Here is a 17,572-nt window from a genome sequence, read left to right as displayed (position 1 = left end):
TCACGCTTTGATTTTTTAAGTAGGTTACTATTAAAACTGTATCATTTTGTTTTTATATGGAGGCAGGTATTTTTAAAGTAAATATTTATAATGTCTATAGCATAAACTTTCCTATGTAACCTTTTTAATTTTGACCATTTTTTTTTGTCATAATTATTTATTGATACTAGACATTTTTATGACTAGACACATTAGCATAAAAATAAAGCTTAAACTCATGAAAAACTTTTGCATAATGTATTATTATTTTATCGGTTAGTATTGAGTGTGCCACTTGCCTCTTGTTAAATTTATTTTTTAATTGATTTATAAAATGCACGTAATATTTTTTTATTTACTTTTATTTATTTACAATTTTAAAAAACCCGTTAGGGTTACATTAGAAATTTTATATTGTCTAGTATATTTATATTACAGCTCGATTTACATATTTATGGCGCGTCAAAGATGGCGATTTTCTTGTTAGTTTGTGAATAATCAGTGACTAATTAAAAAGTATTATCTCTGGGCCGCGATTATTAACGCTATCTTCATCGGTACATATCGAGACGGTGTAAAGTAAAATCGATATTTATGTACGAACATGCGTATATTTGTATGCAAATTTAAAATACCTTCATCGGTAACCTGTAACTAAACATGTTTAAAAATAAAAAATGTACGCATATTTTATTTTTCATACACAAAACATAACTTTAATTTGTAGATAAAATTGAAGATAAATGTTAACTTCCCATTGAAATACGGGCACTGGATTCATAATAGTTACATAATGTAAATGAGGAGGTAGATAATACAATAATAGATCCTCAGGTTCAAGGAGTGTCTTCTGTCGTCTCGTGTTGTTAGAGGCCGCCACTACTATTATTTGACAATAATATTTTATTTTATCCAAATCATTCTAGACACGAATATACCGTGTAAATAAGCGTGCACCCTCTAGAGAATTTATTGAGATTGACAGATATTTCTATATGTAAATAAAGAACCCTTTTAAGAAGGTTATTATATGAAAAGCCATTATTTGCTGGTTTAAGAGATCACTTTATTTTGCCTCTCTTTTAGCTTTCATAACTTCTATCTGTTTTTATTTTATTGATGTGTGTAAGTTTCTAACGAGATATTTCATATATTGGGAAACGCCTGGAAAGGTTTTTGAATTTCTACTCCCGTTTTAAGACATGGTTTTAAAATTTTATGCAGTTTGGCAATTACAATATTTAATATTTTCTGAGATGCATATATTTTTTTGATTGAAATTACAAAATGAAATCTGTATTTCTTGCATTTTTTAGTTAAATCAAATGACTAAAATGATGTTTTTAACAAATATTTTGGGTTAGCAGTATTTTTACCCGAGAGTATTTATTCTAACATCGATATCTTATTTTCGTTTTGAAATTAAACCAGCTTTGTTCACCTAAGCTACTCACATAATTGAAATAAGTTCGTGTTGTAAATTAGTAAATTACAAGAATAGTAGACCCTGGTATTATATGAGATCGTGCGAAATTATTATTATATTTGTAATGTGGCATTTCGTTTGTTCAGCCACCTGAACACTTGAGTCCTTATACGGGACACATCAGCGGCGTAGGTCCTACAACACCCTCCTATGTATATGACCCCCATGTCCAGCCATTCGTGAATAAAACCTTCAACTGGCTCGGCCTTGTCGCGATCGATCCACCTAAAAACAAAAAAAAAACACTTTAAAAAAATCGGATACACAAAATTTAAAATAAGTGCATGATATTTATGTATTTCAAATTTTGGATCATTTTCTCAGCTAATCAGTATAGTATTCAATGGGTATGTACATTATAATTAATCATCACCATAATTTCTCTTTCCACACTTATTGGTGCAAAGGGCACTAAATTGGTACACCAAAATGAAGGTCGATCACAGTCCAAAACAATACTGATAGTGCTGTGCCTTTATGGGGCACATGAATCGGGCAATAATGTTTTTTTTCCTGCGAACGTACTACACTATTAGTATTATTTAGGAATATGATCAACGGAGGGTTATTCAGGGTGGCGTAATATAAATTAGAATATGGAAATTTGTTGTTGGGGCACTCGAGAAACTGATCTTAGGCGTAGATTTTCACGAAATTCATAAAAGTGTCAATTCTCGAAAAAAACTTTTTTTTAACCTTTGATTTGCCACCTCTAAGGTGTTTTGCCAGTGCCATGTTAAATATAAAAATAAAACTTGCGAAGTTTTAGAATAAGAAGTTGAGGAGAATGAAGAAGGATTTGCATGTTGTAGGAAGGTGGGAGTATTTGATTTTTTACTGAGGTCATAGTTTAACACAGCAGTGATTAAACTATTTAATTATTAACGAAAAACATGTTTTGTTTTGCGAATATTCGACAATAATTTACCTGCAAGTGTAATCGTAATTCGTTATTCTATGTGCGTATTATGTTTGTATGTGTTATAATATGATATATATTATATTTTAAGGTACATTAGGTTGATATTCCTGCTATCAAAGTTGACCTATTTTTATTTGTATGTAGATTACAGGAACTTTCTTTTTGTTGTTGAATATGTACATACGAGTAAATAAATAAACGTTTAAATAACAAACCACAAAAGAAATAACTTTTTATTTTTATTTATTATTTTAATTTTGCAGCTATGACTTTTTATGCAATTTCATCTGGCAAAAGTGGTGAAATTAAATATTCATGTAGTTTCGAATTACCGCTAGTTTTATTTCATATCGAAGAAACCCGAAAAGAAATTCGCTTCGAAAATCATGTTTAGGCCCGGTTGTTTGATCGTTAGTAATAGTAAAAACATCCGTAGTAATAGTAAAAAATGGACAAAATGGGTTGTTTCATCCATAGTAACTAACGGTGGATAGTAAAAGTCTTTGACCATTAGTTAAAAATTTTACCCGCCAATGTTGGCAAGTAAAACGTTTTACTATGGTAAAATAATCTAGATGGCGTCATTTTTTGACGTTTATCGGTTGTCGTTATTTGCTCACGTCTCTCAGTTTTGCTTTTATTTACGAATACGGAATGGATTACGCGTATTATGATCAATATAAATCGGAGGGTTCTTTTAAATTATAACATTTTGTACTTATTGTCAAGAAAACGAAAACATTTTGAAAACAATTTGGCAGTATTATTCCAACAAACCTCGGACGGACAATTTTGTGTCAGTCAAATCTTGTCTTCTTTTTTAAAATAATGCGGTTAAATATTTAACAAATGTTTTGGATATTTTTTTAAATTATAAATAATGGCATGAACAAAGAACATATAAATATTATATTATATTCCCAAATTATAATATTCTAGAGCTAAAATTTTCTATCTTGATGGATTGACAGTATTTTAGTTGTCATTTTATTTTTCTTATCATTCTGGCTTTCAAATAAGATATTATAATATTGTTATTGTAACTCGGATTTTATTTCATTAAATTGAAAAAAATAAAAATATTTTAAGATTATGTTAACCGATGTTATTTTGTTGCGTTTACTCAGTACCCATGCCATGTTGTCACGTTGTTCGGTGTTTTGACGTTTTCAAAGTCACATTCCACAGTGTAACCATTTGTGAAAAAATGAATAAAGAACAATATTCCATTTTTGAGCTTTGGAATCGAAAAACCAGTGGTTACATTTTATTATAGTAAAAATGCGGGTGAAACAACGCACTGATGGTAGAACGATAGTAAAACCAAAATCGTTGGCAAATTAAACTATAGTGAAACTCTACTTTTACTAACGATCAAACAACCGGGCCTTGGTGCTTTAAAAAAAATGTTTGTTAAAATAATATCAAATTAAGCCAAAAAAATAAACACTGTGTTTAAGTTTATTCTCAAATGTAAAAATATTTAAAAAAGTAAACTTTTAAGTGTCCTCGGCACTGGCAACCCCAGTGAGGTCACATTATATTTATTATTAATCATTATTAATAATGGAAAAAATTTGAATAAATAAATAAATACATATTATCGTAGCTATGATTTTTTAACGTTTTGTAATTTTAAAAATCCCCACCGAGACTTCGAAATTACACCAATCCCCGACGTCACGAGTTTAAGTCGGTGAGTTATTCTGATTTAAAAGCAGAACCCCGTTCAAATATAAAAAGAAATTATTTATACCCCCTGATCGTCAAAGCACGCTGAACGTCTGAAAACATGGCTACCCCAAAAGCCGAAAATTCGTTGCCACAACAAAATAACAACGTTATAATTAATTGGTTATTGTAAACATGTATTCACATGAACCTGAGACGTTCCAAAGTAGTTCATTTTTATTGAATCATCTTTTTTATTTTTTTCAAACATTTTTGAGAAACTTTGCGGCACAATTAAAGTGCAAGAAATATTTTTTATAATCAATTTTCCGTAGCTCTCAACTTCCTAATATTGTTGTATATTGTATTTGTAGCTCAATTTCATACCGCGCATCTCTACGACTAATCGATTGTGAGTTCACCCATTTTATTGGTTCCAAAAATGTTTTCTTTGTTGTAGATTTGTATTTGAGTACATATACATGTATGTCTTTTATCAGCAAACTATATTCGCGGCACTAACACTTTTGGATAGGTCGTTATCAACAACAAAAAGTTACATGTTATAATTTATTTATTCAGAGTTATTTTTGCGTCAAAAGGAGTTTGATAACATTATTTAATAAACACAGATAACCAAATGTTATTTTTATTTGCTATTGATTTATTTTCGCTTTGTTTAAATTCTGGAACAAACGAGTAAAGTTCATGACAGTTATTTTAATTTGTTCAGTGATTAAAAATACAATATAATCAAAAGGAATAATCTGTAGATTATAAGGAATAATTTAAGAATATATAAGGAATTTAATTTTTATATCTACCCCTAAGAGGACACCTAGAACAAAATAGTACATACATATACCACCAGAATAAGAATGTTCAGCCTTATAAGGAATTGGATATAAACAACGTATTTTTATGCGCGATAAAAATTAGGGTATTCAGTTGTTGTTAGGCAAAGTTTCTTGAAAATTTATGATAATAATTCTAAAGATGATTTTAATAAAAACGAACTACTTTGCATGACGTCACTAGTTCTTGCGAATCCACCAATGATAAGTTGTAATATGTTTCCGGTTTACAGTAAGTACACTGACGAATCAACTGAATGCATCGAGAAGAAGGGGAATAGAACTTAACACGTCACACGTCACACGCGAAGTAATTTAAAAAAAAAAAACTTTTAGAAATCAAAGCGCTGACACATATTTTTTTAATTTTTTTTATTTTAATAGTATATTAACAAATAATAATAAAAAAAAACCACCAAACTTCCTCATTGAAGTCTACATTTTCTATTTTTATTTATTATGATTTAGTATTAATAATAAGTCTTATGTCACAAGAGTAACGTAATAACGTTCATTGGTAGATAAGTCTACAAATGCAATATGTTTATTATCTTTTAAAAAAACATATTTAATTATAATTTTTGGTAAAGCATCCAAAATAAAATAATTTCATTAGATTTAATTGTACTTTATTTTTTTTAATACAATAATGTATAATGTGACGCGTTTTATCTTGTAAGGACATTATCAAACTCTTTTTATATTTGTTTGTTCTCATTATCAAAAAAAAGCAGAATTGAATCCTGTAAAACTATTTTATTTTGGATACCTTACCAAATTTGAATATGGGATTCTACCAATTATTTCATTAGGTTTGGAAGACGTAAATCAAACCAAAAAATGTGTCCTATAAAGAGTTATGTTGTTATTTAATATTGAATAAAAAAAATTTGAGTAATTAATTCATTAATTTACTTGCAATCAAATTTTATTAACGTTTATTGAGATAAAAGTCACAATCCCATAGGACTAGAGTCCTGTGTTGACTTGGGAGTTGTGACGAATAATATACTTCAATATTACACAAAACATAGCACGTCAATAAGTCTGTAAATAAATAAATATGAAGAAAAAACAGACGAAAATAGACATTTGATTTACATGAAACAAGCCAACTCAAATATTTGAAAAATCACCCCACTCAAATCCCTCCCTTAAAGGAAAATCCAGTCCTGAACCCCTCTCTTGAAAATAGATTTTGCCCTTGAGAGCTTAATACGCTCTTCGAAAATATTTAAAACTTTCACTGCCATAAAGAAGAGGTACCTTTGAGAAAAAGTCGTGTGGGTTTTGGGTATAACATAATTAAGATTTTTGAAAAATCTCGTTTGAACAACTTGCTGAGACATATCTTTATTGTTTGACCAGACATTTGTCAATGCTTATTATTTGATAAAATTGTCTCACATCCACCGCATTCATGCACTGAAACAACTGAACGTAGTTATTCAAAAAGCAGTCAGTTCACAATTGAATAAAACTGAGATATTGGTGTTATCGGGTGCAGTAAGGCCAATTTTATGTCATGCTAAAAACAGACCGCTTTCATACAAAAAACTGTAATAATCACCTTCTGAAAATAGTTTCGATCACAAAAACGGTATTTCTCAATTTGCAGAAAACACCCACAGCAATTTCATTTGCAATCTCCTTCTGAGTCATTGATGTATGTTCACTTAAGGTTAAAATCTTCTCCCCTTTCCTCGGCATGATATCTATGAATTAAACCAACTTAAAAACACTGCTTAATATGCAAGCAATATATAAAATTAGTCCTTTATTGAGAAAATGTAAAAAAAAAGAAACAGATAGTACACCAACAAACACCAACATAAGTTCCCAAAGGATTAATGAACTGTAAGTCATTATTTTTGGCGATAAATAACTGTCAAATTGACATATGAGTGTTGCTATACGTAAAAAATGATAAAAATGACTCTTATTCCACTAATTCGCACAATACTGTAGATGTATAAGTATTCATCCGCCCCCCCTGCACGAAATCGCACCTGCGCGCATGCGCGAAGTGGCCGCGTAATGTTATCAAACCGCGAACAATATAATATCATAACACACGTATCAGACAATTTTGTGTTATGTTATGTTATGTTTTAACACAAAAAATATTTTGATGACTGGACCATAAAAAAACCGGCACTTTTATTAGGCAAACGTAAAAAAAACATTAAATAATCATTTCGTGATAAAGTGAAATTAATACAGTTTAATAATTATTATCATCATCATCATCATCATCATTCCCTTTCCGTGCCATATGGTGCATAGGGTACTGAATTGGTACACCAATCTCAGCGTACCTTGATCAATTTTGTTACATGAAGGCAAGATGATCAGTCTTACGCTTCAGATACCAGTCCCGGGACTATGAAATATTCTAGTGTAAAAACACCCCTTTACAAAAATATTTCATTTCAACCATGTCAGGAATCGAACCCGAGACCTCTCGCATGGTAGGCAAACGCGCTGACCATTACACCACGTGGCCGACAGTTAATAATTATGCTTGAGCTTATTAATAAAATGTAGGGTAAAAAAATCGACTACCCCGGCAATTGGCAATACTAACAAAATGTCTGCCTTGTTTTATTGAACAATCTGACAGACGGTGAAAAAATCGATTTCTTAATAATATTATTTATGAAACCGCCACTTTCATATGAAATGTGATCCCACCCTATTCCCTTTTAATACCAGTAGTATTTTGACACTTAAAAACGACACAACACGGCGTAAGAATTTAAATCGGCAGTTGCGTACTAAGCGACGTCTACAGATAAAATTATGGCCAAAACGTAAAACTACTAATTCGTGATTTTATTTTTGAGTAGTTTTGTCAGCTTCTGTCAGTTTCCTGACTATTATAATTCTATGATCATACATATAGTTCCCGTCTGAAATATCGGTTGTGCCTACTAAATATAAAGGACTTGTTACGGGAAAAGTAATTTTGCCAATAACACCATCTTACCCGTAACTCCCTCGTGCCCCGTTCTTCCCTGATTAGTAATTTTCAAACATTGTTTGCTGTCAGAAAGTAATTTGAAATAAATCAATAAGATGGAAATGTTAAATATTTTATTAATGGAATTACCCGAGTTGTGGGTTGTACTTTTCGCCGCTGTTGGGGTATACAATGAGTGGGATTCTGTTGTTTTCCCTGTTTTTGTTGATACCAGAGATGAGGCCCTTGACCAAACTAGGGCTGAGACAGTTGACACCAACAGCTACCAGTTGAGAAGGATTACTGTCCCAGCACTTTGTGGCCACCTTTTGAAAACTCTCTCCGTGCGCTATACTACGGTCATCCTGAAAAAAATACAATTAAAACATTAATGCAGTTATTACTGTGAGGGCATTGCTTATAAACCTGGTATAAAGTTACGCGTAGGCATATTGGTAGAATACAGATAAGAAAACCACCTTCACTAATATTATTCTATCACTATGCGTAGGCGCAACTTTAACTACGCGTAACTTTATACCAAGTTTATGAGTAAGGCCCTGAGTATTCGATGTTTTTTTTTGTATTTCAGAATCAAAAAAAAATAAACAATAAGTAGGTTTTTCGGTTCAAATTTCGCGTGGTAGTTCAGTAGATATGGCGTTTGGCTATCATCTATAAACACGCTCTTAATTTCTATCCACAATTCTTCTCCATACATTTCCATACGAGCAGCACATTTAAGATCGTGAAATCATCTCCCATCCTGTATCAAATATGTTTCTACAGTAGGTCTGTTTAAATCACGCCTGAAGATTCGTAGTATGTGATATTTCATTTTTACGACCTGAGATTGATATAAATGCAATACGAACCGAAGATATCAAGGCTTTGGTTTTGTATTCACACATTTTTAATCGTAGAAATTTAAAAAAATCAGTAAAGTAAAGTAAAAACAGTATGAAAAAAATAACAATTGAATTACTAAGAAGCAATAGAAAAAAAAATAGAAAATTACGCACAAACATAAGTTTGTATATAATTTTAACAGCTTCGTGAAAGATGTAAAAAATATTTACTTCACAAAAAAATATACGTTTTTCTTCTATCAAACAACTGCTTGAAATTTTTTTCATGTACGTAATGAGGTATTACATCATTTCCACATCGAAATTAAATCTGAGCTTTCAGGTTTTCCTATCTACAAAAAAAATAATATTAATTGAACATGAATTTATTTTGCTGACTCAACATGCAAACAAAATCACAATTCAGATTTCGGTATTGGTTATTTTGGCTTAATATTTATTTGAAAGTAATTTTTTTTTTATTGAAAATAAGATATGAGCTTCAACAATGCCTCGTTTTTTTTATGATTTACTAGACATTTTGTTTTGCAATTCATACTTCTAGGATGATCCATAAAATGATTCCTGTATATGTAGGTCTTTATGAGTTAGATTTATGAAAAATGGATAACACCAGATTAAAATTGTTTTACAAATGGATTTGGCTCTTTCAAATGCAAAACGTCAGTTCAATTCTGAAATTATAAATTCTCAAAAATATATATATTAGTGAGATTTTTTTAAATAAATTTCATATCAACAAAGTTTTGAGTTAATTGTTGATAAATTCACCTGGTCCAAGAAGAAGTTTAAAAATTGAAAAATGTTTTCAGGCGTTGCCTAGTATGTAGGTGAAATAATTCAATCATATGAATCTAACCCGCAACAATAAAGGTTTCAGCTCTTTAACTTTACATACATCAACAGATAGAAGAATCGAAGGAATATAGATATTCGAATATAGGCAGAATGGTGAATGTTACAAAGTGTGTAAAGTGCCCTCTTAAAGCAGCCAATGAACGGTCATAAGTCTTGTGGATGCATAGACTTCTATATTCCTTTTTCTAAAAAGTTCTTCGTGTCGATGTTAATTTCATATTAGAATAACGGTCGATTTCAAATATTTCGATAAGGCGGCAATTTTAAATTAGCCCTAAATATCCGCTTTAGAAAATGGGATTTGAGTCGTGATAGAGCAGGAATTGAATGGACGTCTACCGCAACTCGATTCAGACATCGATGACCTCCGTGGCGTAGCGGTGAAGACGCTTGACTCACGCACGGAAGATTCTGGGTTCGATTCCCGGTGAGAACACAAAAATTGAATGTGATTTTTCTCAAGCCTGGGTGTTCTTTGCTGTAATTCACCACTGTAATTAGGCCTCCTGGCTTATTGTGGTGCAAAAAAAATAAAAATCTGATTCCGAGTCCGCGACACCACAGGACCACAAACCAGCGTAACTTCGTAATATTATTTTATAGTTTGTCTCAATATACAATTTCTTATGGGTACTATTTAAAGTATTAGTCCTATTTTTTTCTTTCTCGAAACTGACCACAATGCAGATTCGTTGTACAAGTACTGGCCTAATTATAAATAAATATTATCGATATCTTACCTTGCAGCTGAATGACAGCCAAGCCTTCATATTGGGCCACTCTTTAAGCAGTTCCACGAGCATCTCAGCCTCCTCTTGACAAGGAATGGTCTCCATGGCTAGCAGATCCACTCCTGCGTTGATAAGTGCAGTTATACGGGGTCGGTGCCATTCTTTCATGACCTTTGGTAACAAAACATCTCTAAATAAAACTATATTTCATTCATCTACTTAATTTAGAATCTTATACAAAAAAAAAATCAGAAAAACAGTCATTATGTGTAAAGGATCTAGGTGTCTACCATGATACACCTCCTTCTGTTCACGTTCAATTGAGAAAATAAAGCTGCTCGCCATATTTGCGCAGTTTATGGTGAAGATTCTATGAATTATTGACTGATTTGTTTTAAAGTAATGAAGGAGAATACATTATTGATTGATTTGTTGTAATTTTTTTGTTGTTGTGTCGTCTTCATTTGGAAAAAAAACGGACACAATTGATTAATTATATGTGGAATTTTTCAAACAATTAAATTATAACTTTAATAATTATTTATTCGCATTATCTTTTTCATTTAAATTATTTAAAAAAAACAGCTCTTAGTGGAGATTTTTCTTCTCCAATCTGTCACATTATTAATTCAACTAAATGTTACAAATTGTCTCATTAGCCGTGTACAATTATTAACGTAGTATAATCGATTTTAAGAAATGAATCGTTTCGTTATTTGAGACCGTAGTCGATCAACATTTAAAGTGTGAAACGTATAAAAATAATAGCTATCAAATAAAATATCAAAGTTACATTTAAAAAATATATATTTGACCTGATTGTGTGTGAACTCCACATTTCAGTTAACTGACAATTTTTATCCGACTCACTCGTTATATTTCCAAAACACACGAGAGTGACGTTTATGAGTCCGTGAAAATGTATTTCCATTTAAATTTAGGTAGGAATCCGAACGTTGTGAAGGGTTTGCGGTCAAATATGAAATTCATTAATTTATATTCTTGATGTGAGTTTTGTTAGACGTACATATGTATTGTATATTATACCTAGGTTTACAGGTATCATAATAACAAGAGTCGTTTGTCCCAAGCAAAACTTACTTTTGACAAATTGCCATTCAAGTAAATATTTTTCAAACCATCAAAAACAAATAAATATATGTTTATTATTTTATATGTATACAGTATTATGTCTGTACTCTTTTATTTGATTATTAATTAAAACTAATGTCTGAGCACCAGATGACAAAATATTATTTAATAGTTTATTGGGACAAAATATGTTTAAATACTTTGTTTTATTTATATAATGTATTAATATTGTAATAATGTGTGTATTTTATTGAATAAAGACTCAATAAAATAAAAAAAGTAATGAATTCAAAGAAGTAATTTTTTGTACTAAGTATCTATGGTTTGATATTATTACTGTGAAATAAATGTAGTATGTACGTAATGATTAAAATGAAAAAACTAAAAACGGTCATTTCAGATTGTTTTTAATATTTTTAAACAAGCAAAAAAATACGTTGGTAATGATATTAATATTTTTCCGTGCGACGAAATGCCGGACAAACTTTCTACAATGTTATAAAAAATGCATATTTTGAATTACCTGGAAACGAAACGTTTCGCGCCCCATGGAACAAATGGCACGTATTACCCTACCGCGCCATAAGTGTACGCAAGCGCATTCGACGGGCATGACATGTGACGTGTGACGTCAAAATGACGTGAAACAATCAGCAAACCGTTTTGTACGTGCTTGCTTTTAAACTCGAAAATAATTTTTTTATGCATTGATAGTTATATCATTAGAATCGTAAAAATCCACTGAAAATTTATGGATTGACGATTTAAGTTTAATGTAAAAGGTATGTTCATGTTAAGTCTTTGATCTCTACTTGTTTATACGATATCTAACAATTTATCTATAAACTGCATTTAAAAAAAAGATAAATGGAAAAATTGCAGTCAGTGTTATTGCTTGGGTATAAAACTTAATTTCGGAGTATGTTACACTATTTAGTTAGTAAGTTAGTTTATGTACAATATTAGGTAGTATATTTATATATTTTTTTATAAAAAAACCGTTCTTTGTAAAAAAAAAGAACTTATTAAAAGCATTCCTCCTTACGGGATTTCTCAGCAAAGAATACAACATAACCAAATAAGGTACCTTTATAGATTTATGATTTACTTTATAAATAAATAATTCATGAGTGTAATGTTTGCGTGTTTATTGAAGATATGATTAATCAAGCGTTTAATATTTATAAGTTTAAATACAAAGATATTAACAAAGACTTCACTATGTTCACTAAATGGACTAACACAAACTTACTTACACTTAATAAAAAAAAAGTTATACTATCCATTTTGAATCTGGAAGAAAATAGTATACAATAGATGCTAACATAAATAATGAACGACTTATTGAAATGTGAACATGTCAAATACTCAGGACTAACAGTAAACAGACAATTGACATGGGCAATTCATATGCATAATTTAATTAGCTAAGTGGCGATATTATCGAGTGAATTTTTAACAGTCAAAAACTTCGTTCCAAAAATAGAAAAATAATATATGGGTAAAGCCTATGTAAAATCATAATATGTTTAATGCAACAACTACGGGGAAGAGGAAACCAAAATGACATAAACAGACCATAAAGACAGCAAAATAAAATATCAAAATTAGTATATTATGACCTCCTTTATCTAACGGCAACTACAGAACTCACTAAACAAACTAAACAATTAAATGTAATTGCACTTTTTCAACTAGAATCCTTTTTTTTTTTCATAAATTAGCCACAGATGTAATTGTAGACAAAGAACTAGAACTTCAAAAATATTGTACTAAACATGGATACAATACAAGAATATCAAAACAATATTACATACAACATTCTAAAATGAAACAAGGACAGTCGAGACGAAAACCCGGGACTGAATTTATACAATAAACTAGCAAATGAAACTAAACAGAAGACTCGGACAACCTTTACAAAAGATGTTTAAAATATTATTATTCATTATTGAATATGCATTTAAAAAGAAAAATTATTTTGGTTAATTAATGTAATTCGCAAGGGTTTATAAATTCAAATAAAACCTATAATTAAAAATAAAAAAACTATAAATAATTAACTCATTTCGAAAAATACTAGTGCTAAACAAAAATAAACCCACTAAACTCAAAGACGTGGCAAAGTGATTAAATTAGTCTTATTGTTACAAATTTGTCAAATTGCTATTTTTTTTGTAAATAATTTCAACGAAAAGCTTCAGAATTTTCAATGATATGACATAGGTGTTGCGTTGAAATCCTCGGGGCAAGGCTACATAGAATGATCGTATGTGAAATATTTTATTATTACATTTTCCATTGAGTTACACCCCTGTCACTCACCTCACCTGTACGGAAGTTGTGTCAGCATAGCTTCCATCATATTCCGAGCCATCATGAAGATAAGCTCCATAAGGACCGACTGATCCAACAACGAGGGGCTTATTGCCTGAAAGAATACAATCAAACGCACCCTTTAAAGCCAAGACGATTTAAAAAAAATCCAAAGCATTTAGTTGACAAAACAAATATAAGGAAATTAACTAGCAACTAATTTGATAAAAACTCCGTTAAATTTCCAATAAAATCATTATAATTCATATGATTTTCTACATTCCTGAGAGTTTTATTTATTAATCCCAATAAATTTATGCTTATTGGTTTGAATCATTGTGGTGCATAATTTTATTTTGATTCCCACTTTCCAGCATGGTTATTTACGATTACTTGGAACTTGGAAAATTACATAAGAATTGAAATATTTTAAAACAAATCAATAAAAAGTCAGCTATGGTCGACTGTTACATACAATTTGAGCAGACAAAATTGACCCTGATTTAGCGTTGGTACCACGACAATAAGGCTCGGCTTAAATTCCTGAGAGACAGACGCAATGAATCTATTTTAGAATATTAATATTATAGATACTTTTTTATAAAATGAATGGTAGTTTTACCTGCATCCGGATACTCCTCTAGAAATATTTCCCTGGCCTGTTTAGCTAGGTCCACAGCCCTATTCATGAGAGCCAGGCCTTCAGCAGTGTTCACCCCAAGATACCGCGTGAAGCCTTCGATTGATGCTTGGTAAGTATTGGTGATTATGAGGTCAGCTCCAGCTATGAACAAAACAATTGATTTTGTAGTAAAAAATCGTAAGCCACTTACTGAACAAAAACACTAACAAAACCGAAAAAAAACATCACAAGTTAATTTATTTTGTAAAAGTATCAACATATTAAGTTTTTCACTAGCTTGTGAAATGACGAGTGGCTTGAAATTTGTTAAGAACTTCTAAAAATATTTGGACATACTCGTAGATGTCCAAACACAGTCAAACTTGTAATTGTTACACTGTGTTAGTGATGACAAAAACCAATCAATACAATGACAGATCCTAAATCTTATAATACTTAGACTGGATGTTCTTTTTTTAAATAATTTATTAATGACAATATTTGAGTTTGTCCAAATGTTTGTTGACAAAAGACTGGATTTCACCCCTTTGGGAGTCATTAAGATAAACAAATTACAACAGGGATGGAGAATACCTTAAATAAGGGAATATGGAAGTCTAGGCATTTACTAACTTTAACTACACTAAAATCAACAAATGGAAGAATTGAAGAAATATGGATGTTCAAACCATAATCAAAATGGTGAATGTTACACAGTGTGTAACGTGGCCACTTAAACAAGCCAATGACAAGTCATAAGCCATTTAAATGCCTAGACTTCCATATTTCCTTTTCTAAAATGTTCAGCATTTCTGTCGTAATTACTTTGTTAACATTGAAAATATTTAAAAAACGTCATTGCCTTGATTGCTTCGTTGCCGTCATTGCTTATGATTTTTATTTGATTTACCTTAAAGGCAAAAGAACGGAAGCCAATTGAGTAAGCGAAGAAAACTTAAGCGGCCAATAACTATACCCATTCCCTTATATACGTATTTAGAAAAAAAAAAACCCAACAAACCATAAGGATGAATGGTGTTTTCTTAAAACATGCGGTTCAATTTAACGTTTTGGGACTTGTTATAGATTATTACCTCAACTAGTCCAAGCATGTTGACAACGTTTTCAAAAAAGCAGCAGCTGCAACAAATAAAATTGTTCAAGCAGCCAAACCTGAATGGGAAGCATCACCAAAAGTTATGCAGTAAATATTCGTAGGAACGGTAAAGCCTTTGATTACGTATGCTTCAAGCGAATGGGTAAAAGCGGTTAATAAGAAATACGAATGCAAAAATATGTATTCCATAGAGCTACGTAGTTCCACCAAGTCTCGTCAGCGATATAAAATAATATTCTTAGCATCAGCCTAAGTTTTGAGTGGATTTATGCCCCTTTATCTTAAAATTAAAGAACTTGCAGAAGTGTAAGACGTATAAAAGACTCTCACTTTACAGAAATTGCCAAACGACAGATATTACCAGAGAACCAAAAACTTTTTAGTTTTATTGCATCCTACTGAGTGCAACCGGATTGACCTTGCCAACAATGGTGGAATTTTAGTGAAAATGGAGTTAGAGCAGTTAAAAGAAATATAACTTTTGCAGTAACGTTATTTTTGTTAAGAAATCTTTCCTAAAAAGGATGATATGTGTACGATATTATAATTCCACCTGCTTCATTAAACGAGCTTTTGTCTATATAGTATCTATGAAATAATGTGTATTAGATGAGATTTACAATTTCTTGTATTTTTATAATAGTTTATCGAATAATTATATTGTCTCTTCTTTAATCATATCTTGACTGTCAAATCAAGTAACTGTTGTATAACTTTCTGAAAATCGATGTCTATGTGAAAATATCTGCGAGAAATTATGTAAAATACTTGGTTGTCTATTTTGTCTATTATGTAAATATAACCTCTCAGCTTTAGGGATAAAATAAATTTATCTCCTATCCATTTTTAAGTAATAATAACACAACGTAATACTTAATAAGTGGTCAATCACTCAACAAAATAATTAATTATATTCAGAGATTAGGATAATTGTCATAAAATTATTATGGCGTCACCCGGCCACCAGGAGATAACAGACAGATCTCTCATAATATGGACTCCAGAAATCAATTCAGAACACATAATATTGGAGTTTTACCTACCATTAAAACTCTTATTATGTTTCTATTGATTTCTGGAGTCTAGGTAACACCTACCTGGTGCATTATGAGCTTTATGAAAAAACAAAATCCATGGACGGACAGAGCGACCATAGATTAAGATATTGACCCAGGAATAGACGATACGAAACCACAGACAACGGGAAAGAAAATGAACGCTTCTCTCAAGATATTAGTATTTTGGATCAGTGACTCTTTACCTTATTAATGTCACGTTAATTTAACAATGATTTTTAAATCGCTCGAAAGTGTATATAAACTCGAAAGGGTCGACTTCAATTTGCTGTTCTTTTGCCAAAAAATGAGGGCTCACGAGATTTAAATGGGGGAACACGTGAATAATCTCCATAAAAATGAAGCCATTTTCAACATTCCGGTGATCCGTTAATTATATTTTTCAAAAAAAGACTTTTTAACAACAAATCACGAAGAGAAATATATCTATACAATGCACCTGAGACTTGACGAAAAAATTTTGCTCTTGTAATTACTTGTATTTACATAAAACTGAGTTTCCAGCGAATGTTTTTACGAAAAAATATCCAAACAAACAAAAATCGCACATAATTTCCCATATTTTTAATATTAATATTATAAATTGTACTCTTACATATTTTTTTTTACAATTTACCAGCCCACTATACAAGTAAACTTCTTAAAGCGAGTAGCTCTGTGAAAAATGCATTTGAAACTAACTAGTTTAGTGAAATTCAATATATAGTAGACAAGAGTCTACAAAAGACAACATGAAAATCTTAGACTTCTTAGAAATCTTAGTCGCGTTTTTAATGTTTACATTGCTTAAATATTGTTGATTTCAAAGTTAGTGATTTACTACGTAACTGAACATCACTCTGAGCGTAGGACAGGCCAGCAGAGGGCGCTGTCAAACATTATAAAACAAATAACACTAGAGAGATCGATCTATTTTCCACGCCCGATGGCTCCCAACGAATTCGTTTTGTTTAATGTTTAATCTCTAAAGCTCTTTGTTGTAAATCATTCTTACCTTTTAAACTCGGTGAAAAATAA

The 17,572-nt window shown here is 30.9% G+C and overlaps 1 protein-coding gene across 4 annotated transcripts in view; it reads right to left on the bottom strand.

Moving 5' to 3' along the window:
- Window positions 1-137: 137 nt before the first annotated feature.
- The window catches only part of LOC148282280 (betaine-homocysteine S-methyltransferase-like), a 40,892-nt gene continuing 23,457 nt past the window's right edge, over window positions 138-17,572 (bottom strand). For all 4 annotated transcript variants that reach the window (XM_088225325.1, XM_088225327.1, XM_088225326.1 and 1 more), the window contains 5 exons: window positions 14,363-14,524; window positions 13,755-13,855; window positions 10,342-10,503; window positions 8,025-8,239; window positions 138-1,690 (listed from right to left, as the gene is read on the bottom strand). In XM_088225325.1, coding sequence (XP_088081451.1) covers window positions 1,519-1,690; window positions 8,025-8,239; window positions 10,342-10,503; window positions 13,755-13,855; window positions 14,363-14,524 — 812 coding nt within the window. In that variant the 3' untranslated portion in view covers window positions 138-1,518. The remainder of the gene's footprint in view (window positions 1,691-8,024; window positions 8,240-10,341; window positions 10,504-13,754; window positions 13,856-14,362; window positions 14,525-17,572) is intronic.

The sequence above is a fragment of the Micrasema longulum genome, unplaced genomic scaffold (assembly GCF_059751315.1).
Source record: "Micrasema longulum isolate JH-2025_06_02 unplaced genomic scaffold, ASM5975131v1 h1tg000343l, whole genome shotgun sequence".
NCBI classification, from domain to species: domain Eukaryota; kingdom Metazoa; phylum Arthropoda; class Insecta; order Trichoptera; family Brachycentridae; genus Micrasema; species Micrasema longulum.
This window is presented reverse-complemented; position numbering and strand designations above follow the sequence as displayed.